This window comes from Morus notabilis, unplaced genomic scaffold, assembly GCF_000414095.1.
Source record: "Morus notabilis unplaced genomic scaffold, ASM41409v2 Scaffold100, whole genome shotgun sequence".
In the NCBI taxonomy this organism is placed as follows: domain Eukaryota; kingdom Viridiplantae; phylum Streptophyta; class Magnoliopsida; order Rosales; family Moraceae; genus Morus; species Morus notabilis.
Genome location: NW_010361820.1, coordinates 541,521 through 564,438, shown reverse-complemented (window position 1 = coordinate 564,438; position 22,918 = coordinate 541,521). Strand labels below are relative to the sequence as shown.

General features: G+C 37.1%; 2 protein-coding genes across 2 annotated transcripts in view; one reads left to right on the top strand and one right to left on the bottom strand.

Moving 5' to 3' along the window:
• Positions 1–5,135: 5,135 nt before the first annotated feature.
• Positions 5,136–19,034, top strand: LOC21408305 (RNA-binding protein 25). The gene is made up of 9 exons (XM_024167309.1): positions 5,136–5,312; positions 5,508–5,606; positions 5,824–6,302; positions 17,222–17,288; positions 17,394–17,447; positions 17,652–17,720; positions 17,829–17,894; positions 17,992–18,060; positions 18,623–19,034. Exons 1-9 carry the CDS (start codon positions 5,202–5,204, stop codon positions 18,704–18,706), a joined length of 1,098 nt encoding a protein of 365 aa, XP_024023077.1. The 5' UTR covers positions 5,136–5,201; the 3' UTR covers positions 18,707–19,034.
• A 963-nt stretch (positions 19,035–19,997) lies between these two features.
• Positions 19,998–22,918, bottom strand: part of LOC21408304 (myb family transcription factor EFM) — a 3,064-nt gene continuing 143 nt past the window's right edge. The window contains exons 1-4 of the mRNA XM_010100656.2: positions 22,611–22,918; positions 21,323–22,021; positions 21,124–21,200; positions 19,998–20,663 (exon numbers count right to left, since the gene is read on the bottom strand). The exon at positions 22,611–22,918 is cut by the window's right edge and continues 143 nt beyond it. Of these exons, the coding sequence (XP_010098958.1) occupies positions 20,154–20,663; positions 21,124–21,200; positions 21,323–22,021; positions 22,611–22,812 (1,488 nt within the window). The 5' untranslated portion in view covers positions 22,813–22,918 and the 3' untranslated portion in view covers positions 19,998–20,153. The remainder of the gene's footprint in view (positions 20,664–21,123; positions 21,201–21,322; positions 22,022–22,610) is intronic.

The following is a 22,918-nucleotide window of genomic DNA, read 5'->3' as shown; positions in this document are numbered from 1 at the left end:
TGGAACAACATGCACCTAGATTTATTAAGTAAGGTTCTATTCATTCTTTCAGCAACTCCATTTTGCTGTGGAGTTTTCCTTACTGTTCTATGTCTTTGGATTCCTATCTCAGCACAGTAATTATCAAATTGGCTATTATAGAATTCTAACCCATTATCAGTTCTAAGAGTCTTTAGCTTCCTATCTGTAAGATTTTCCTGTAGGGTTTTCCACTGTTTAAATTTATTTAATGAATCATCCTTAGTTTTAAGTAAGTAAACCCACACTTTCCTTGAAAAGTCATCAACTACAGATAAAAAGTAAGAGTTACCTCCATGGGTTGTGATGGCTTCTGGACCCCAGAGATCTGCATGCACGTACTCCAAGGCCCTTTTTCATTCATGAGTCCCTGTGCTGAACTTAAGTCTGTGTTGTTTTCCTAGGATACAGTGTTCACAAAAATCAACTTTGCTTACCTTGTCCTTGCCAAGAAGTTTCTGGTCGCCCATGATTTTGAGGCCTCTCTCATTAATGTGCCCCAGCCTGTTGTGCCACAATATTACTTCAGAGTCTTCAGGAGCAATGGCCACTGATGTCTTCCTTGTTAGAGTTTCTCCTAACAAATAATATAGGCAATCTTTCTTAACCCCCTTGATCACCACCATTGAGCCTTTGGAGACCTTCATTTTCCCCCTTCAATCTTGTTGATGTAGCCCGAATCATCCAGAATTCCAAGTGAGATGAGGCTTCTTGTCAAGCTAGGGACATATCTCACATCCCGTAGCTGTCTCACTATTCCATCAAACATTTTTATTGACACTGTCCCTGTTCCTTCCACCTGGCAGGTGTGGCTGTTGCCCATCATTACCTTCCCACCATTTATCTTCTTAAAATCAGTTAACCATGACTTATTGTGGGTCATGTGATAGGTGCACCCCGAGTCAAGTATCCAGTCTTGGCTTTCAATGTTGTCTGCTGCCACCAACACCTCACCACTTTCACATCCATCACTGAAATTGGCCGACTCATGGTTATCATTTCCATTCGAGGAGTTTTGCTTCTCCTTTTGTTTTCTTTGAAACGCATAGCAGTCCTTCTTCAAGTGGCCAGGTTTCTTACAAAAGAAACACTTCCTGTTTGTGTCAGGACCTTTGGAGGCTGGCTTTCCTCTCCCCTTGCTGTTGCTTCTTCCTCTTGGATTATTCGATCTTTGTTGGCTCCTTCCTCAGGCAAACTGGTTTTCTGCATTTGATGAGTCTTACCTTTCGGTCTTGATCTCAAGATCCCTAGACTTCAAGGCTGATATAACCTCTTCCACAGTGATAGAGGTCCTGCCATACTTGATGGCAGATTTTACCTCTTTGTATGTTTCTGGCAGAGCATTCGACAGAATGATTGCCTGATTCTCATAACTTAGCGCCTCATTTTCCCCCGACTTTGCTAGTTCAATGTTCATTCTCAAAAAATCATCAAGGTTTTGTTCAAGCGTCTTAGAGGGATTCATCTTAAAACCAACCAGTCTCTCTTTCAAGAAAATCTTATTTGTTAAAGATTTCTTTTGGAAAAGTTCATCTAACTTGTTCCAAATCTTGGCAGGATTTTCTTCTTTATCAATTAATCTTATCACAGAATCAGATAAGTGTAGGATGATGACACCTGTAGCAGTTTCAAGCAGTTCCTGCTTTTGATCGTCTGAGAATTCCTCGGAACACTTTGGGGATTCTTCCAGCGCCTTGAGAAGCCTTTGCTGGGCGAGGAGTCCTTTGATTTTTCTTCTCCAGATGAAGAAATCACCCGAGCCATCAAACTTATCAATCTCTATCTTCATGTTTTTCAAACCCCTAAAAAGAATTTGATTCTTCGTAGACTGTAATAGATCTGAAGATGGAAAACCTCCAGTGTACTCCGGATTCAGTGGAATATCTTCAAAACCCCTCAAATCTAGAGAGGCTTCAACGGAATGTTGAACTCCTTCAACCTCCAGTGTTTCTTGCCCTAGATTCTTGACTGAGATCAATCCCCTCTCCTAACCAAGAGCTCTGATACCACTGTTGGAAATTAAACCAACACCAATCTCGATCGTACCAAATCAAAGACAGAAATGAAACAAGCAAAACAAGAACACACCAAATTGATTTCGGAGTTCGGTGAAAATTCCACCTACATCTCCGCGAACTCCACAGAGGAAGTTCGATATGCATTATAAGAACAAACTGATTACAAACTTCCAGAAATTCCTCCCCTAAAGTTTCCCGAGAAACTGAGCAAGAAATCCCTCAAGAAAATCACTCTTTTTCTCACACCTCTCTCACTCTAGACCGTCTCTCTCAACTTAGGGTTTTTTTGTACAAAGTTTTTCTCTCTCTGTGGAATTCTCTCGAAGAAGCAAGAAGAAGAAGAAGTGATTATTGAATTACATCAAAGGAATTTATCTTATCTGGAGTCCAAGCAAGACGGTCCAATGACAAGCTGCCACCTGTGCCTCACTTGCCCATGTCAGCTTCAAGAGTCTTCTGAGTTTGCATCCCAAGAGAAACGACTTGTCATTTCTGCCTTCAACAAAACCAGTGTTTATCAACTTCAAAACTGAGTCACAATAGAATTGATTCAACAAAAACTTTATCTAATTTGTCTTCCTAATTGAATAAAGGAATCTCATCATCACAGACTTTTAATTTCTTATTAAAAGAGCTTAGTATCGTCTTTTACGTAAAAGTTAAAAACAAAAAAATGCAAACCTAACGTACCGTTCAGAAGATAATGATACAATCTTTTTTTTTTAAGGATTAATCATGCGATAAGATTAGGAAAAAAAAAAAAAAAACGTGCCGGAAAGAATATTTCTAGATCGTTGTATAAGAAATCATCAAATTAAGAAAAAAAAAAAATATATATATATATATATATATATTACAGTTTAATTGCTTATTCTCCACAATTGTGTCTGACCATATATGAAGGGTTTTTTCTTTTATAGAGGGACAGGGACGGTCTCATGTCTCTAGTGGTCTTCACGCTTTACAAGAAATTGTGGCTAAAAAACCTGCACATAAAAGTATGTGGGTAAATGTTTTTCTTATTTTCCAGCACATAATTTTAGAATGTATGAGTAATAAAGTGTTTGGACAAAGAGTTTTACCTTAAATATTGCATACCTGAATAGAAGTTTTACCTTAAATATTCCCGAGCCTAGAAATGCATTTGAGGAAAAGAAAAATTACGCACTGTGTGACGAGATATTGTCAATTATTCTTTTTTTTTTTTTTTTACATGTTTAGTAATCATATTATTATTTTTTTGTTTAAAAGAGCTCATTGACATGTTGACGATCTACGTGGTAAGGTTCAAAATATTTTAATATTTATTGGATGACATGTCTTTCAGTGATGTCACAATCGTCACCCATTACTAGTCTTCTCGCCGGCGCGTTGCTTGCAGCAGGAGGAAAAGTGTCGAAGGCTAGGTGGTGGGGGGTGGCGACCTTTGGGTTTTTTGAGTAGTAGGGGTTAGGGTTAGGGTTTAGGGATTTGAGGATTTTTGGGGGGCTAATTTTGGAATTTCATGGGTGGCTGATTTGTGGATTTTTTTATTTAAAAAAATTATAAATAAAAGAAAAAATTTTTTTTTCTCTTTTTTTTTTTTTTTTTTTTTTTTTTTTTTTTGGAAAAATGATATTTTAAATTAAATGAAAAATAATGGTAAATAAACCATTCAATTTATTTACTAATTTATCACTAACATCACTGCTAAATATTGTGTAAATTCATTTTTAATGAGCAAAAAATCCAATATTAGTAAATAAAAGATTTACATGTAAGTAGGAGAGTTCACGATCAATTTAGATTTTTTTTTTAAAAAAAAACTACAAACTAAATCAAAAATAATTTCTTTTTTTTTAGGGATTTGGGCGGTTTGATATTTTTGACAAAACCAAATCAAATTGAGTCACTCATAAGCTCTTTAGTTGGTTTAATTTGGGCGATTTGAGTTTAAGACAAAATATTTTCAATAATTAACAAAAATTATAAAATCGTTATCCATAAAGATAAAATAAGGTTCAAGTTTACAATATAGTTAAAAAAATGATAAATGTCTAAAAGTTCACCATTTAAAGTTTTAATGCAAACCAATAAAAATATGGCAGCGTGTATTTTATAATTGTAGAACTTTCATAATGACTAGTAAAAATTTAAATAAAGTAAATATATATTAAAAAGAAAAAATTATATATGCTTATTTTTGAGGAGATTATTGGACAGTTTAGGGAGTCCAAACCACTAATCAAGTCACCAAAAAAATTAGATTAAAAAATGACCAAATCGCTTAATAATCTAAAAATAATTAATAATTTTGTTCAATTTAATTTGAATTAAGCGGTTTTTACAGCTCGGTGTATATTTTGAACACTCTTCACCTGTAAGTTACAAAGTTAGGAAGCAAAGGTCAAAATGTACTCAATAAATATATGATATACTAGATAATTAAAAATCTAAAAAAAGTTTGTACTGAACTAATGATTTACCTCGAAAATATCAGATTTACATCATAACTACCAGCTTTACTAGATAAACTTAAAAATTTGTGAGAATAAATAATAACAGAATTTACCATATAAATTAAAAACCTAAAAAAATAAATAAAATATTTACTCAGTAAAATACGAGATTACTACATAAGCTGAAAATTGAAGAAATAAGATAAATAAAGGGTGTGTTCATTTTATAACTTGAATCATAACTTGAGTTATGATTTAAGTTGTATACGTGGAAAAAACATAATGTAGTAAATAAGTTAAATTTAAATTTTTATAAGAAAAAATACTAATAACAATAAAATTTAAGTTGCGAAATGAACAAAGTCAAAATACTTAATAAATTTAGAATTCACTTTCGAATATACAAGATTTACATGATAAATGCCCCCCCCCCAAATTAACCATAACTCCTTTTTTTTTTTTTTTGAAGAAAAAAGGAGTTTTCTTGATTTTGCAATTTGTCTGCTCACACACATCATTACTTATACATTTTTCTCAATAGTGCTATTTTTTAGTAATTAAATTGATATGCTAGCTTGGGGACCTAATTGTCAAAAATTTTGAACTGCAGGGCCTAAGTGCCATAGCATACTTTGAAGACCGGAGGCGAGTAAACTAAACCGTCAAAACTGCATAAATTGGTCTGAAGTTGGAAGAGAAGTAGCTAAAAAAAAAAAAAACAATAAAGATGACGATAGATGACGAGAGCTCCATTTACGTCGGCGGCCTCCCCTACGACGCCTCCGAGGATTCCATTCGCCGAGTTTTCGAATTCTACGGCTCCGTCGTCGCTGTTAAGGTAATCAGACGCCCTTTTTTTTTGTGTGCCTAATTTCTTCAATTTGTGTTTAGGGTTTTAGAGAGATTTATGAACCTTTTCGCTATGTTGAGGATTTTGGGATTTCTTAATTTTGCTATAAACTGGTTTTTCTTCATCGTAAATATGTTCTTCTGAACGTTTCTAGTGGGTAATTTGTGGGTTTTATTTTGGCAGATTATTAATGATCGCGGGACTAGAGGGAAATGCTATGGCTTTGTTACTTTCACGAATCCGAGGTCCGCCATTGATGCCATGGATGAAATGGATGGCAGGGTTTGTACTTTTCTTTCCTTTTGTGTAATTTGATTTTTATTGTGGTTAGACGTATTGCGAATTTGGTTTATAGGTTTGAATAGAATGTTTGTACAGAAATTCAAATTTCTTACCCGCGAAACAAACGGGTTCTTAGTGTAAAGGAGAACCAATGTTTTGTTATTGCGCGTTGGTTTATTATGTATAGCTCGTTTAATACTCTGAAGCATTGAAACAGACTATTGGTGGGCGAGTTGTAAGGGTGAATGGAGTGAGGACCAGAGGTGGGAGATCAAATTTCGACGGAGAAAGTTATCGACATGATTTTGAGAGTGGCAGGGACTGGAACCGGGGTCGGGATCGAGAGCGAGATCGAGATCAGGAAAGAGATTATGATCATAATATAGAAAGGTACCGTGATCGGAGTGGTGAAAGGTCAAGAGATCGTGATAGGTCCCGAGACTATGATCAAGAAAGAGAAAGAGGGTATGAGCAAGTGTATGATCATGATCAAACCAGGGATAGTTTGTTTGATCGAGATCGAGATCAAGATAGAGATGTGGAAGATGCTGGCCTAGAACACAATAGGAGTCGCAATCGGAATTGGGATAGAGATCGTGGTTTGGATCCTGAAGGAGAAGGGGAGATGGACAGAACCAATGGGCATGATAAACTTATTGAAATGGATAGGGATAAAAACTCGAGAAAATGGAATGGGTAAGGTACCTCTTTATTCCAATTGTTTCAACTCCACCTTAGAACAGGCTAGTAGTTGAATATATCAACAGTAGTATTTATTGGTACATATTCAAGAAATCTAGTGCTCAAGTTATGGCTTTCTTGGGTGTTTCGATATTGAAGAATATCATTTTTCTTCCTGCACTTGTAAAAGCAATTCTTTTCCTCTGCATCAATTCCCTTGGACATATAATCCAGATTTTTAGCTTTCAAAATTTTTGGAAAACATTGTGGTTTGTACAATACTCTGAGAGACTCACCGACAAAACTCTTATCTTCTTGTACTTCCATGGCATACTATGGAGGATATTTGAAGGCTCGAGTTTTACTTGGGGGAATCAGTCACACTTTGCCTTTTGAAGAAATAAATATTCCTAAAATGTGCATGTGCTGTTCAAAATATTGAGCACGTGTTTCACAAAGTTCAAGGTTGTAGAGCCTAACCATACATTAGTCTGTCCTGTTTTTGTTTTATAGAAAATCAACTACTGTTCCTGAGAATTTTGTTTTGTTTTTCATATTAAAATGAAAAGTCGTTGTGATATATTGATGATTGGGTGCTGTTGGAGTTCTCTTCCGTATTTTGCTTTGTTTTGTTTTGTTTTTCTTTGTTTGTTTGAATTTTTTATTTTTCTGTGTTTCATTCTCAGCAATAAGATGAAATGTACATATTTCTATCAGATGTTAAATATATTGTAGTGTATAATTTGCAGCACTATGGATCTTACTGCGTCATGTCTCTAGTTCAGTAGAAATTATTTCTTAAAATGGGAAGAAAGGAGTTTAAATATGTGAGAAAAGATACCAGAGAAGAAAACCATAAAACACTGCTCAGAATTTCTTATGATCTAGAATTTATAGCCATATTCTTGTAAGAAACTATCCCAACAAACTAGGAAACAAATCAGGAAACAAATAACTAAAAATAATAAGGCCCTTATTTTATTCTCTAAAAAACAGAATTGACTAAATCAACCCTTAACTGCCCCCAAATCTCCTGGATATCAGGGATACCGGAGATGGGCTGATCTTCAACACTCCCCCTCAAGCTGGATTGTATACATCAAACAATCCTAGCTTGTAAATCATCTTCTCAAAAAGAGTTCTTGGCAATCCTTTAGTTAGAATGTCTGCTGTCTGCTCGGCTGAAGCTACATAAGGAATGCAAATAATCCCGTCTTCAATCTTCTCTTTGATAAAGTGTTGATCCACCTCTACATATTTAGTACGATCATGATGCACAAGATTATGAGCTATGCTGATGGCAGCTTTGTTGTCACAGTACAATCTCATAGGACTTTTTGTTGCAACTTGAAGTTTTTCAAGGAGTAGCCTTAGCCAAATTAATTCACTAACTCCATTTGCCAAGGATCTAAGTTCAGCCTCTGCGTTGCTTCTGGCCACTACATTCTACTTTTTGCTCCTCCATGTCACCAAATTTCCCCAAACATAGGAACAGTAACCGGATGTAGATCTCCTATCTGCCACTGAGCCAGCCCAATTAGCGTCAGTGTATGCTTCAATCTCACGAGAGTCTCCCTTCTTAAAGAACAATCCTTTTCTCGGGCTTCCTTTTAGATACTTCAATATCCGGATGACTGCATTTAGGTGTTCCTCATAGGGAGCATGCATAAACTGACTTACCATGCTAACAGCGAAAGCTATATCTGGTCTTGTGTGTGCTAAATAAATAAGCTTTCCAACAAGTCGCTGATATATACCCTTGTCCACTGGTGTACTTGTATTTTTTATCTCCAAATTTAACGTTTGGATCGGCTGGAGTGTTAACAGGTTTGCATCCATGTAACCCAGTCTCCTTCAAAAGATCTAGGATATATTTTCTTTGAGAAACAGAGATACCTGATCTATTTCGAGCAATCTCCATACCCCAAAAATATATTAGCATACCCAGATCTTTGATCTCGAATTCATCTGCAAGCTTCCTCTTTAAATAACTCATTTCTAGAACATTATCACCTGTTAAGATAATGTCATCAACGTATACAATGAGTATAGTTGACTTACCATCTTCATGTTTGTAGAATAGTGTGTGATTAGTGTGAGCCTGCTTATACCCTTGTTGGCGGACTACTTTCGTGAACCTTTCAAACTATGCTCTAGGTGATTGTTTCAGTCCATAGAGGGATTTTTTCAACTTACACACCTGCCCTGTTTGTCCAGCCCTCTTAAAACCGGGAGGAAGTTCCATATAGACTTCTTCAGTCAAGTCTCCGTTGAGAAATGCATTCTTGATGTCAAGTTGGTGGAGCGGCCAATCTAGATTTGCTGCAAGAGAGAGAAGGACACGGATGGTATTGAGTTTGGCAACCGGGGCAAATGTCTCCTGATAATCTATCCCGTAGGTCTGAGTAAACCCTTTAGCAACCAAACGCGCTTTATGCCTTTCAATGGACCCATCAGATTTATACTTCGCTGTGAATACCCATTTATAGCCTACGGGTACAGCATCACTAGGTTTTTTAACCACTTCCCAAGTCCCATTTTTCTCTAGAGCTTGCATTTCTTCCTCTACTGCCATTTTCCACTTAGTTCGTTGAAAGGCTTCTTCAATAGTCTTGGGAATTTTTGTGTCTTCAAGATTGGAAACTAATGCTTTCATAGAAGAGGACAAATGGTCATACTGTACAAACTGAGCTATAGAATGTTGAGTACAAGAACGGACACCTTTCCCTAAAGCAATAGGTTGATCATTAGTATTAACCGTAGGAGGAAGGGCAAGAAGATTACCTGAGTCCGGGTTGGATTCATGACAATCCTCAAGATTAAGAGGGGTTTGTTGATTCTTCCGATGAGAGTAAACACAAAGTTCTGTATTCGGTTGGGATTTCTGTTGCTGGACATCTAAATCAGGTACCTTGTTTTCCTCTTGGTTATTTTCCACATCAAGATTCTCTCCTTGTTTATTACTTTCATCAACCACATCAAAATTTTCTACTCTTGGTAAACTGAGATTCTCGAGGGATTAGAGTCTGAAATAGGCATGCTTGGTGAAGTGGTGGAATTGGGGATTTCAGAAGTGGTAGAATTGAGGATTTCAGAAGAGAAATGCCAAAAATTTCCTTCACTGTTTTTCTCCCCCTGAAGGGAATTTGTGGGAAAGAAAGGAGTATTTTCAAAAAAAGTGAGGTCCATGGTCACAATGATTTTTTTCTTTTTTGGGAAATAACATTTGTACCCCTTTTGGTTTGCAGCATATCCAAGAAAAATGCATTTGAAGGCTTTTGGATCAAGTTTGTTACGATTGGTTTCATGGTTATGAGCAAATACAGTACAGCCAAACACTTTTAGGGGAAGATTACTAAAGGTTCGGTTCTCAGGAAAATGCTTGGAGAGGACGTTTAGTGGAGTTTGAAACTGAAGAACATTTGTGGCATTCTATTTATAAGTAGCAAGCAGTGAGAACGGCATCCCCCCAGAATTGTTTAGGAGTATTGGTTGTAAACATGATGGACCTAGCAACTTCCAAAAGGTGTTTGTTTTTTCTTTTAGCTATGCCATTTTGCTGAGGTGTATTGGTGCAAGAACTTTGATGAACAATCCCATTTGTAGTAAGATATCCTCCCAAAATCTGGTTAAAATACTCTTTACCATTATCAGTGTGTAAGATTTGGATATTTGTGGAGTATTGAGTTTTAACCATGTTGTGAAAGTTTATGAAAGTTTGTTCAGCATCAGATTTGTCTTTGAGCAAGTACAACCAACACACACGAGTATGATCATCGTTAAAGGAAATAAACCAACACTTTGAATAAATATTGTGAAACCGTGAGGGTCCCCAAATATCACTATGAATCATGGCAAAAGGTCTAGTTGCTTTATAAGGTTTTGGTTTAAACACAGATCTTTGATGTTTAGCCAACTGACATATTTCATATTGAAAATTGTCATTATTCTTAAACAAGGAAGGAACAAATGTTTAAATACCCAAAACTAGGATGCCCTAAACCTAAAATGCCACAGCATTACTTGATTTTGCCTTGAAGAAGGTTCCCAATTAACAGTATGAACTTGTCTGATCTCGTCGGTGCCCTCGTCAAAATAATATAGCCCTTCATGTTCACTAGCATTGCCAATCCTCTTCCCCGAACTCTGGTCCTGAAATTCACAATGATTTTGTGAGAAGATCACTCTACAATCACAATCCTTAGAAATTTTGCTCACTTACAGGATAAATTTGGAACATGTAATACAGACTTAAGAACAAAAGTTGAGTTAATTTTAACAGTTCTGTAGGATTTTGGGGGAAAATATTTATTCTTATTAATCTCAACATAACCGGAAAACAATAGTTATATAAAAGAGATTGAGAATCTAATCTTCTTCTAAATAAACTCTAAATCCTATCTTTAACAATCCTTATCCTATACTACAAAATTTAAACTCTAGAATTTAACTCTTATTGATAACGCATAAACCATAACTAAACCTATCTACTCCTATATTTCTGACATTCCCCCTCAAGTTGGAGCATAGATATTTATCATACCCAACTTGCTGGTTAAAAATTCAAAATGAGACCGTAGAAGCCCCTTAGTTAAGATATCAGCTATCTGCTGTGTAGTTGGAACAAACGGCAAGCAGATGATTATTGCTTCAAGTTTCTCTTTAATGAAATGTTTGTCAATCTCAACGTGTTTTGTTTGATCATGTTGTACGGGGTTATGAGCAATGCTAATGGCAGCTTTGTTGTCGCAATAAAGTTTCATTGGACTCTCAATCAGCCTCCTTAATTCTTCAAGAATCCGCTTCAACCACAGAACTTCACATATTCCATGAGCCATTAATCTAAACTCAGCCTCAGCACTACTCCTTGCCACAACACTTTGCTTCTTGCTTCCACGTAACTAAGTTACCCTAGACAAATGTACAGTACCCAGATGTAGATCTTCTATCTGTAATAGATCCAGCCCAATCAGCATCGGTGTAGACTTCAATACCTCGCTGTTCATTTTTCTTAAAAAACAATTCTTTCCCGGGGTACTCTTCAAATATCTTAAGATTCGATGGACTGCCTCAAGATGCTCTTCATATGGAGAGTGCATAAATTGACTCATGACGCTGACAGCAAATGCTATGTTTGGGCGAGTATGTGACAGATATATCAGTTTCCTGATCAGCTTCTGGTATCTTACTGTGTCCACCGGTGTTCGTTTCTCTCTCTCCAAGCTTTAGGTTCGGCTCCATTGGTGTTTCAACTGGTCTGCAACCACTCATCCCAGTCTCTTTCAGGAGATCAAGAACATACTTTCATTGAGAGACAGCTATGCCCTGCTTGGATCTTGCGATTTCCATGCCAAGGAAGTATCTCAATTGTCCCAAGTCTTTAATCTCAAACTCACAAGTTAAGCACTGTTTCAACCTCTCCATCTCTGCCAAGTCATCTCCAGTGAGGATGATATCATCCACATAGACAATCAGAACTGCAACTTTCCCTCCGGTTGAGAACTTCATAAATAGAGTGTGGTCTGTCTGCGCTTGAGTGTATCCATGTCTTTTCACACACTGAGTAAACTTTTCAAACCAAGCCCTTGGTGATTGTTTGTCCATAGAGAGATTTTTTCAACCTGCACACTTTAGAACAAAACTTTTTATCAAAACTGGGAGGGGAGTCTATATAAACTTCTTCTTCCAGATCCCCATTCAGAAATGCATTCTTCACATCTAGTTGTTGTAGTGGCCAGTCTAAATTCATAGCAATAGACAAAAGTACTTGAACTGTATTAAGTTTTGCGACAGGTGCAAATGTCTTTGAGTAGTCTATTTCATATGTCTGTGTGAAACCCTTAGCTACCAACCGGGCCTTGTACCTTTCTGGTGTGCCATCTGCATTGTATTTGACTGTAAAGACCCTTTTGCAGCCAACAGTTGCCTTTCTCGCCGGTAGGTCCACAACTTCCCAAGTTTCATTTTTTTCTAAAGCCCTCATCTCTTCTAGAATAGCCTTCTTCCATTCAGGAACATTTAGAGCCTCCTGCACTGTTCTAGGAATTTCCACACTAGACAATTGTGAGGTAAAAGCACGAAGAGAAGGTGATAATTTTTCATAGGATAAAAAGTTGGACAGGGGGTGTTGTGTACAAGATCTAACCCCTTTTACAGTGAGCAATAGGAACATCGAAGTTATTAATAGACTTAGCTTGGACACTAGACTCTTAAAGATTTTGATTGAGACAGAGATGTACCTGAAGGGGACTCTGGATTCATTCCCAAGTTGGATTCATGGCCATGTTGCAAAGGAGGAACTCTCTTTCCTTGAATCGGTTTTCTTCTCGAGTAGACGCGGAGCTCTTGAATTTTTCCACTTGGTTTTTCACACATCTCTATTCCTAACCGGTCATCTAATTGCATTGAAAGAGGTCCTCCATCATTCCCAATTTCTAAAATATCATTTTCTAGATGTGGATTTGGACTTGATTCTAAAGACATAGGGTTCATATTTAGATGGTTTGAGACTTCCTTACTGTTTCGAAGGGGTCATTCTCGGCAGGATCATGGTTCTTGTTATATTTGGCAGTAGCGGGATCAACATGATATTTGACAGCAGCATGATCAAGCACAGCAGGAGGGTCAAGTAGGTCAAGTTCAGTTTCTAACCTTGCATCTTCACTATCACTCTCCCCCTGAAGATGATTCTTACAAAAATATTTATGTGTTTCAAAGAAAATGTCACATCCATAGTTACAAAAACCTTTTTTTGAAATTGGGTCAAAACATTTGTACCCTTTTTGTGTTGGTGAGTAACCAATAAAAACACACTTTTTTGCCCTAGGAGCCAATTTCCCCCGATTATGATTGTGCACATGAATGAATGCAACACAACCAAGTACCTTAAGTGGAATATCAGTGACAAGCCGTGATGTGAGAAATTTCTGCTTAAAACAGTTCAATGGTGTTTGAAATTTCAAAACTCTTGTGGGCATTCTATTAATTAGGAACCCGGCAGTAAGGATTGCTTCACCCCACAAGTATTTTGGAACATTATTTGTAAAGACTAGTGACCTAGCAACCTCAAGATGTTTTGTTTTCTCTATTCCGCCACCCCATTTTGTTGAGGGGTGTCATTGTAAGAACTTTGGTGTACAATCCATTTTTCTAAGAAAAATTTGCCCAAGATTTTATTAAAATATTCTTTTCCATTATCACTTCGGAAAACCTAAATTTTAGTTTCAAATTGTGTTTGAACCATGTTGTAAAAGTTTTTGAAAACTTCTACTTCAGACTTTTCTTTTAATAGAAACACCCAAGTTACCCGTGTGTGATCATCTATGAAGGTGATAAACTATCTTTTTTGAGAGAAAGTGCTAACCCTAGAAGGTCCCCAAACATCGCTATGGATAACTGTGAGTGGTTTTGAGTCCTTATAAGGTTGTGGAGGAAAGGAAGCCCGGTGATGTTTTGACAATTCACAAATCTCACACTAAAATGAAGATGGACTTTTATTGATGAACAATCTAGGAAACAAAAATTTAAGATATTGAAAATTTGGATGTCTTAACCCAAAATACCATAACATGACTTCTTTATTGTTAGAAATAGAAATAGACTTAAAACAAGTATTTTGAGCATGTCTTCCCGAGCTTGATCCATCTTCAAAAAAATAGAGTCCTCCACTTTGTCTAGCATTGCCAATCGTCTTTCCCGAGTTCGAATCCTGAAACTTACAAGAAGACGTGGAAAAGTGAATTTAACAGTTTAAGTCTTGAGTTAGTTTACTGACAGACAAGAGATTACATGACAAATTGGGAACATGAAGAACATTTTGAAGAGTGATGAATGGAGAGATAGCAATGGAACCTTTCCTAGCTATGGCTGAAAGGGATCCATGCGCTATTTTAATTTTTTGATTTCCTGCACATGGACTATATGAAGAGAACAATTTTGATGATCCTGTCATATGATCAGTTGCACTGGAATCTATGATCCACGGGCAATTTATATCGGAATCGACACTAACAAGGGCAGTGAGGTAGTTACCTTTCTGGGCTAGAGAACATGATGGATTTGAGGAATTTATAGAGAATTGTGGGATGATTTTCAACAAGTGGTCTATCTGTTCCTTTGTGAATGGAGAGCTTTCTATTGAGACTTGCTGCCCTTGGTCATCATTTGAAACTTGGAATGCTCGGCCACCCCCTTCATTCTTTTTCTTCCAGTTCGGCGGCTTTCCATGTAATTTCCAACATGTTTCCCGTGTATGTCAAGGTTTCTTACAGTGATCACACCATGGCCTATCATTCTTCTTTGTGTTTCTCCTGTCTCCATCTAAGTCAGCCCCCCGAGAAACCAAGGCAGAGGTTTCGGCCTCTGTTACTCCTCTCGCTTCTTCTTTCTTCATCATCGCACTCCTTTGCTTTTCTTCCCTTCTCACTTCAAAGAACACCTCTCGGATGGATGGAAGTGGTTTCCTTCCTAGAATCCGACCTCTCACCTCATCTAATTCCCTGTTGAGTCCGGCCAAAAAAACACTCTGTCATTCTCCACCCTCTTCATATAGCGCACGCTATCATTGGTGCAGTCCCATTCTTCCTCGTAGCATAAGTCCAATTCTTGCCTAAGGTTCATCGTCTCGTTGTAATAAATCGTGACCTCTCTATCCCCTTGTCTTGCCTGCCATAGTCTTGATTTTATCTCAAATATTTTAGATGAATTTTCTAAGTCGGAATAGGTCTCTCGTATGGCATCCCAAACTACTTTAGCGGTTGGAAGGAATAAGAATGGCTTTCCAATCGAGTAATCCATGGAATTGATAAGCCGTGCGGTAACCATGGAGTTTTCGGATCTCCATGTCTTCAACTTTGGGTTGTTCGCCCTTGGTTTCTTTGCCTCGCCTGTCAGGAACTCTAACTTCCCGTTTCCATCGATTACAAGCTTCACGGTTTGAGGGAAACGCCATCATCACTGCTTTGGACTGTGGCTGAATTGTCTTGCGAACTCTCTGCGTCATCTCTCATGGAAGATGAATTTTTGTTGGCGCCGGCCATGGCAGTTTTTGCCATTGGAAGATTAGGTTAAGAGCCTAGGCTCTGATACCATGTAGGATTTTGGGAGAAAATATTTATTCTTATTAATCTCAACATAACCAGAAAACAATAGTTATATAGAAGAGATTGAGAATCTAATCTTCTTCTAGATAAACTCCAAATCCTATCTTTAACGATTCTTATCCTATACTACAAAATTTAAACTCTAGAATTTAAATCTTATTGATAACGCATAAACCATATCTAAACCTATCTACTCCTATATTTCTGACAAGTTCCAATTCCAGCAATCGGGGACAAGGTTCCATCTGCAATTCACACTTTAGTGTGACCATAATTCAGAATATATGAGCATAATTGAGCACAACCTGTCATATGATCTGAGGCCCTGGAGTCAATAATTTGGGAATTTTTTACTTCTGTTGTGAAATTTAGGACTGAAAGGAAATTATCTTGCTGGGCAATTAAAGAAGTACCAGTTTCTTTCTCTGGAGTGAGTAACTTGTAGAGGCGCTCAAGTTGCTCCTTACTGAGGTTGATACTACCCAAATTTTCACCAGGTTTTTGTTCAATCCGTTCAGCATTGGATTGATAGGCACGGGTTTCTTTTTGAAACTGTCCAGGTTGCCTTTGATGTTCACGGTTGTTCTGATTGGGAGGTTTCCCATGTAATTTCCAGCAAGTTTCTCTAGTGTGATTGGTTCTTTGACAATAATCACACTAAAGATTCCCTCTTCTAGCACGTCGTGATTCATTAGAGAAGTCTGGTTTTCTGTTCCGTTCGTGGCTTTTGGAGACCAGTGCGGAACCCTTTGTTTGGATAGTTCCTCTAGGATCACCGAGCATAATTTTGCGCTTACTCTCCTCCCTTCGAACTTCAACAAAGACTTCTTCAATCTGAGGTAGAGGTCGGATTCCAATCATTCTACCACGAACCTCATCTAGATCCTTATTTAGCCCTGCAAGGAAGTCATAGGTACGGGTTTTTTCTACACGTTTCAAATATCTTTCTAAACACTCACCACACCAATCATTTGGCTCAAACAGATCCAGTTCCTGCCATAACTTGGTAAGGCTAGTGTAGTACTCTGTGACGTCCATACTTCCTTGTTTGAGATCCCTAGCTTGGTCTCTTAATTCACACAATTGTGCTGGATTCTCCATATCAGAATAGGCAAGTTTCACCTTATCCCAAATGACTTTGGCCGCGGAGTGAACAAGGTATAATGACCCAATATGTTCTTCCATAGAGTTGATGAGCCAGGACATCACCAAGGCATTCTGAGTGTCCCACGATGTGTACGCAGGGTTAGTTGAGTCTGGTTTCTTTGTGGAGCCATCAAGAAACCCAATTTTTCCTCTGCGTACAATGGGGTTAATTGTAAGGCTCGGTACATGGGAAGATTCAGCAGAAGCTCCCTCCTTTCCGTCCTTGCTTAACCCAGTGAGGGCCTGCTTAAAGCTATTGGCCATGTCGTTTTCCTCTCAACGGTATCCTATCTCTGATACCATGTGAGAAAAGATACCGGAGAAGAAAACCATAAAACACTGCTCAGAATTTCTTATTAGAATAATTCTTAACATATAGGAAAAGACCTAGAATTTATAGTCATATTCTGGTCAGAAACTATCCCAACAAACTAGGAAACAAATCAGGAAACATATAACTAAAAATAATAAGGCCTTGATTTTATTCTCTAAAAAATAGGATTTACTAAATCAACCCTTAATTGCCTCCAAATCTCCCGGATATCAGGGATACTGGAGATGGATTGATCTTCAACAAAATATGTCTTTGTATTTGGTGTGAGAGGGAGAAAATAACATAATGCAGCACATTGGCATCAAAACGTGACTATTTCATTTCACTATACCAACGAAAATTCTTTCCTACAGCTCTAAGACCACTGATCGGCATAGTAGAGAACTTTTATCCAATTCAAATGATGATTCTGATGATCGGGTGAGTTCATGTTCAAATATATATATTAAGATAGTGAATGACATTATAGGCTTCTCTGCTAATCTCTGTATTTTCTGTTTTTGTTTTTCCTCTTTACCTTATCAGGCAGAAGAACAACTGCAGAGATCCGTTCAAAGGCTTGAAGAGCTTAAAAAGGAGGTCTGTGTCTTTTGTTTTGAGTTTGAAAATTATGTACCTTGTTGAGTTACCAGTTCGGAGGTTCAGATTATCCGTCCAACAAGTTTCTGGTGTGTGTGTGTGTATTTTTAATACATACACATATATGCGTGCTTTTGCACACGTATTATTCTTTTTCTCCGCTGTATCTATTGCAGAAGAACCTAATATGCTTTTCCTTTACAGATTCTGCAAATGGAAGAGAGGCTAGAAGAGAAGGGAAAACTTGTTTTGGACTTGCAGCAAAAGTCTAAGGTAGGTTTATTCTAAATGCAGAAGTCATCTGTTCAATGTTTCATTTTATTTCTTCCTATTATTCACAATTTTTTTTTTCTCCCGCTAAGAATGTTATAATGGATGCAGAAACTGGAAGATGCATTAATAAATGCGAAGAAAACTTCTTCGCACCGTAAGACACACTTGACCAAGGTATTTGCAATGGTTTAAAATTTTGCTTTTCGGAGATTCTGTTTATATTTTGAACATGATTGGAGATTAATGCTGATGTTATTGGTTTTATCTGCAGCTTCACAAAAGCTTCATGCAAGTTCAAGAGCATACTGAAAGGCTTAAAAGCTGTGAAAAAGAACTTCAGGTTGGTCTTAGAAATAAATAGCCATGTACAGAAGACTACAGAAACAAAATTTCTTATGTACTTTCTTTTTGTATTTGATTCATAGTTTAGAACCTCAGTATGCTCACAGATAGCACATACAATTATCTTTTATTGCACCCGATCATGGCCTTTTCTTCCATTGGTAGATTCTTTACAACATTTTCAAATATCATTTACCAATTATGCTCTTGAACAAGTAAACAGCCACATAACTTGGTATCCAAAACTTGGTAAACAATTTGGTTTACTTGATCTTGGATCGTGAACCAGTGATAAGGGATGTGTTTGAGTTTATGCATATTTCTAACGCAGCGGTATGCATATAGAAATGACTTCTTAGTAGTATTTCTTGAACGTATTTTACACAACTGGATGCTGTAGTCTTAACGTATTTAAGTGGAACAATGTTCTTGCAGCGTGGATGGTCTTTGGGGTGCTTAACACTGGTTTTGCTCCCCCATTCCTCTCTCTGCTTTACTACCATCTTTAGATTTTATTCATATTATAGACTGGATTAAAGTTGCAAATCTTTTACTTGCAGTCTCTTGTTGATGTGGTGATGTCGGAAGATGTTGGCGACGATGCTTTACGGGGTGGAATCCTTGCGAATGGCAATATTACATAATAGATTATGCTATATTTACAAGTTTTCCGGCATGCAAACACCTTTTCAGTTTTCTGGGGGTACTTGATTAGAATAGTAATTAGTAAAGCTTTTTATGTTACTCATGTAAAGCTTTGGGCTTGCAACGTGGGTTTTCATGTATGTACTTTGTGTTTGTATAGATATTATCACCAAAATGGAGATTCAGACTTGAAACTTTTGAGATGTATATGCTAGTTTTTCTCGAGAATTCTCCAGATGAATCTCGGTGATTTTTGTTTCATAGAACTTTATTTATACCCAAAAGTGCAATGAATCAGACATGATTATCTTGGCAAATTACTCTAAAAAAAACAAACAAACAAAAAAAGCAAATTTTTTTAGTGTGTGGATATGCACCTTTATGGCAAAAAGATTGGAGCACACCAGCATGGTCTGGTGATAATGGTGGAATTTAGTCTACTAGATCTGTAAATAAACAACGGAAAGAAATTTGACAAAGTGAAAAAAAAAGTGTTGGTAATGTGTTCTTGGGAGGCTACGGTGACTTTCGGTGCTCCTTTCTTGTGTTGTAAGTTATGCAATAAATTAATTGGCCAATCTTCACAATAAAAAAGATATACATACATACATATACATACATTCATATATATATATATACATATATATATAGAGAGAGAGAGAGAGAGAGAGAGAGATCTCCAATATTAAGCTGTACTCTTACGAGTTACAACAGCCCGGTTACCAAAGAGGTTGGCTTTACAAGTTGGGTCAGAGATTTAACTTAAGTTTCGAATGTTTGTCGGTGGATCCTAGTCATGCATGCAAGGAATTCGAAAAAGTTAGTGAAATTTATTAAATATTGAATAAAAGTAAGACTGATATGCAAAATTTGACAGATTTAAAGATTGAATCCAACAAAAAGTATAATGCAATTAGATGTTCGCCATAAAATATGGTAATTTTCTTTTTCTGGGAAAAAATAAAGTATATTTCAATGTATACAGATCATGCATGGTAATGAAAAGATCAATACATAGAATTCTTATTTAAGTAAAAAGATAATAAACAGTGATGAAAAATTTTGCATTTTTCGATGCACATTTTCTTTTTAAATCAGCTTAATTTATGATAGAATCTTAGTGTTAGCATCTATGATCTATATACATGAGACGCACCCCAAAAAAAATGCATATAACAATTCAATCTCCATTTTTTCTCAAATAGGTATATAATTAATATGTCATTAGACATATAGAGATGAATATTATAGAACAAAAAAAATACTCATTTTAGTTACCGTTATGCCCTTGGTTCTCTCTACTACTTATATTACTAACTAAATAAATAATTATAGATATATACTACGTAACACAAGAATAAAATTACAATTTAAGACATTGGGACTTATACAACGAAAACACGCAAGAAACCCTAATATTCTCCTAACCCTAAACACTCCAAACCCTCAGAATTTGAGAGTGATCTCACTTCCATTGCTCTCTTCACCATCTTCTCTGAGTGCAGCCAACCCTTTTCGCTCTCCGCCGTTCTCGCCGCTCTCGCCTTTCCAGCTGCTGCTCTCCGACTTGCCGTCCTCAATGCTCTCCGACCGGTCCCCGGCCCCTCTAACATCGGACTCGGGCGAGCTGTGGATCTGTGACGTGGCCTTGTACATGTGGAGCTGGTGGTGGAGGGCGTGGTGGTGCAACTGGTGGTGGTGGGGCATCGGCGGTGGCGATGCAGGCGCTGGTGAGGCGTAGAAGTCTTGAGGCATCGGCGGGGCGCAGTAGTGGGGCGGTGCATGGGACGCCGGGTGCGGGCTGTAGAGGGCTGCCGGGGCACCGCCGTGGGCTGCGGCGGCGGCGCTCGCGTACTCAGGTGGGACCCAGATGCCTCCCAGCACTACCAGCTGTGGTGCTGGCGCGCCTGCTGATTGTGGGCTTGGACTTGGTCGTCTAGTGTGCAGCCTATATTTCTGAGAACCAAAAAAAAAAAAAAGGTGTTAAGATGAAAATGAATTTCTTCTGTTTTTTGCTCTTTTCTTTTTGTTGATGCTTAAACATCAATGAAAGTTTGATTGGGATGAAAATTCACAAGTAAATCATTATCCTAAATACCACAGTATGATTGTTTTATTTAATTTTTTCCAAAAAATCAATAAAATAGAAATTAATGTCATGTAAAATTATACTATATTAGCTATGCAATATAGTTTGCGGGTCCAAAATTGAAATTACAATATGTAATCTGTAAAAGAAAATGAACTATTAATGCATCATATCACATCATATACACAAACATAAAAGAAATGAACATATAGGCGAGAAATTACAATTATCGGGACGTCTGTCACAAAGAAAATTTGTCGCAAGACGGTTACAGAGTTGTACAAAGAGCACGTTTTTTCTTTTAATGAGAGAGAAAGAGAAAGATACCTGCAAATGGCTTTTAACTTCATCATTGGTCAAGCCCTCAACCTTCATGAGCTCTCTGATTTGTTTTGGAGTGGCAACTGTTTCCAAATATACGCTCATCAATCAACAATAACCAAATAACACTATTTATGATCATTTAGATTTCTCATCACGTAATTAACGATCAATAAATATAATATTAATATTAAATTATAATTACCTTGAGAACCACCAAGCATCTGAAGAGCATTCACAAATCTTCGGTGCAAGTCCGGCGACCAACACCTCCTTGCCTTTCTATGAGTTTGATTAGAATTACTAGTAGTAATATTGGATCCGTTATTATTATTATTATTATTATTATTAGTACTACTATTATTTGTTTGTCCTTCTGATATATTTCCACTTCCTTTTCCTTGCTCAATGACCACTCCAACACGATTATTATTACCAAACTTGCCACAACTTTCTCTCCTTTGCCCATTTTGATCGCCCTCAAAGCACTTCTTATCCTCGACGTCTTTCTCCGCCGAGGAGAGGGCCAGCTCCGGTAGCGGGGCCCTCGGGCACGAGTTCTGGTCCTTGGAGAAGGGAAGAAAAGCTCCGCCGTTTCGCTGCTTGTTGTCCAAGGCTAGCTTGGGGCTCATGTTAAAGCTAATGTGGTCAGATTGGTCTTTTTGAGATGTGTTATTAATACTACTTGTGGTAATTTGTGGTTTAGTTAATCCTTCACTAGTTTGGCTCCATAGTTGGGCAGATGTCATCCAGTTTGCCTTGTCAGATATTGTGTTTGTGGTCTTTTCTGAGCCTTCGGAACTTGATGTTTTTAAGGGTATGAATTCTTCAAGAACTGGCCTAATTGGCCCTTGGTTATTTGCTGATCTATACGCTTGTAGTTGTTGCCTTGACGATTCCACAGCTTAAATATTATACCAAAAACAAAAGGAAAATAAAAGTGTTAGCTAATATCGATGAGATGATCATCAAGATAATAAATAAATAAATAAATAAAAAGAAGAAGAAGAAGAAATTTAAAGGAAAAAAGACAGATTTATTGCACGGTATAATAAGAATGCTAAATATTTCGCTTTCAGTAATCTTTAGAAAAATGCATTTGTTGAATGACTGCCTGCTTTGGATTTGGTGAAATGAACTTATCAAATAAAGTGGCAACAAATGAAAAGGCTTGTTCTTATACCTGGCTCTCACTTCTATAAATGAAAACGCTAGGGAAAAAAAAGGAAAAGATTTGGAAAGCTAAAATCATCATAGATGAATTATGAATATCCAATGTTATTGGTGGTTAGAACATGATCTCTTTCTCTCATATTGGAACCTATAAAGCTCTCCAACAAGAATCTAATATTATTATATATTATTAAATAACAGTTGCTTAGTTTCTTCAAAATTTCACATGTTTTTCTAATGCATGGCATGAAAGTTAGATCTAATATCAAAGAGATGATGATAATATACATATATATATATATACATATTGATATATATACCATTGGTGAGAAGTTGCATGCAAAGAGGCAACTCTCGCTTGAAGGCATCGATCTTAAGGCGTTCTTCTTCAAGACGAGAGAGAAAGTCTTCGAGCTTCTGAGTCTGATCATGAGGCTGTTGATTATGATCTGCAAATGATTTTAGAAGCATGGAATAGCTGTGAGGCTTGCAATCCAAAGATAGCTCCGAGGGAGAAGCCATTTTAGGTTTGGTTTTTTTCTGTTCTCGATCGTATCTCTCTTTTGTTTCTTATGGAAAAGAGTACTACAAGACTATGTGCAAAAGCCAAAACACTGTTTTTTCAGAA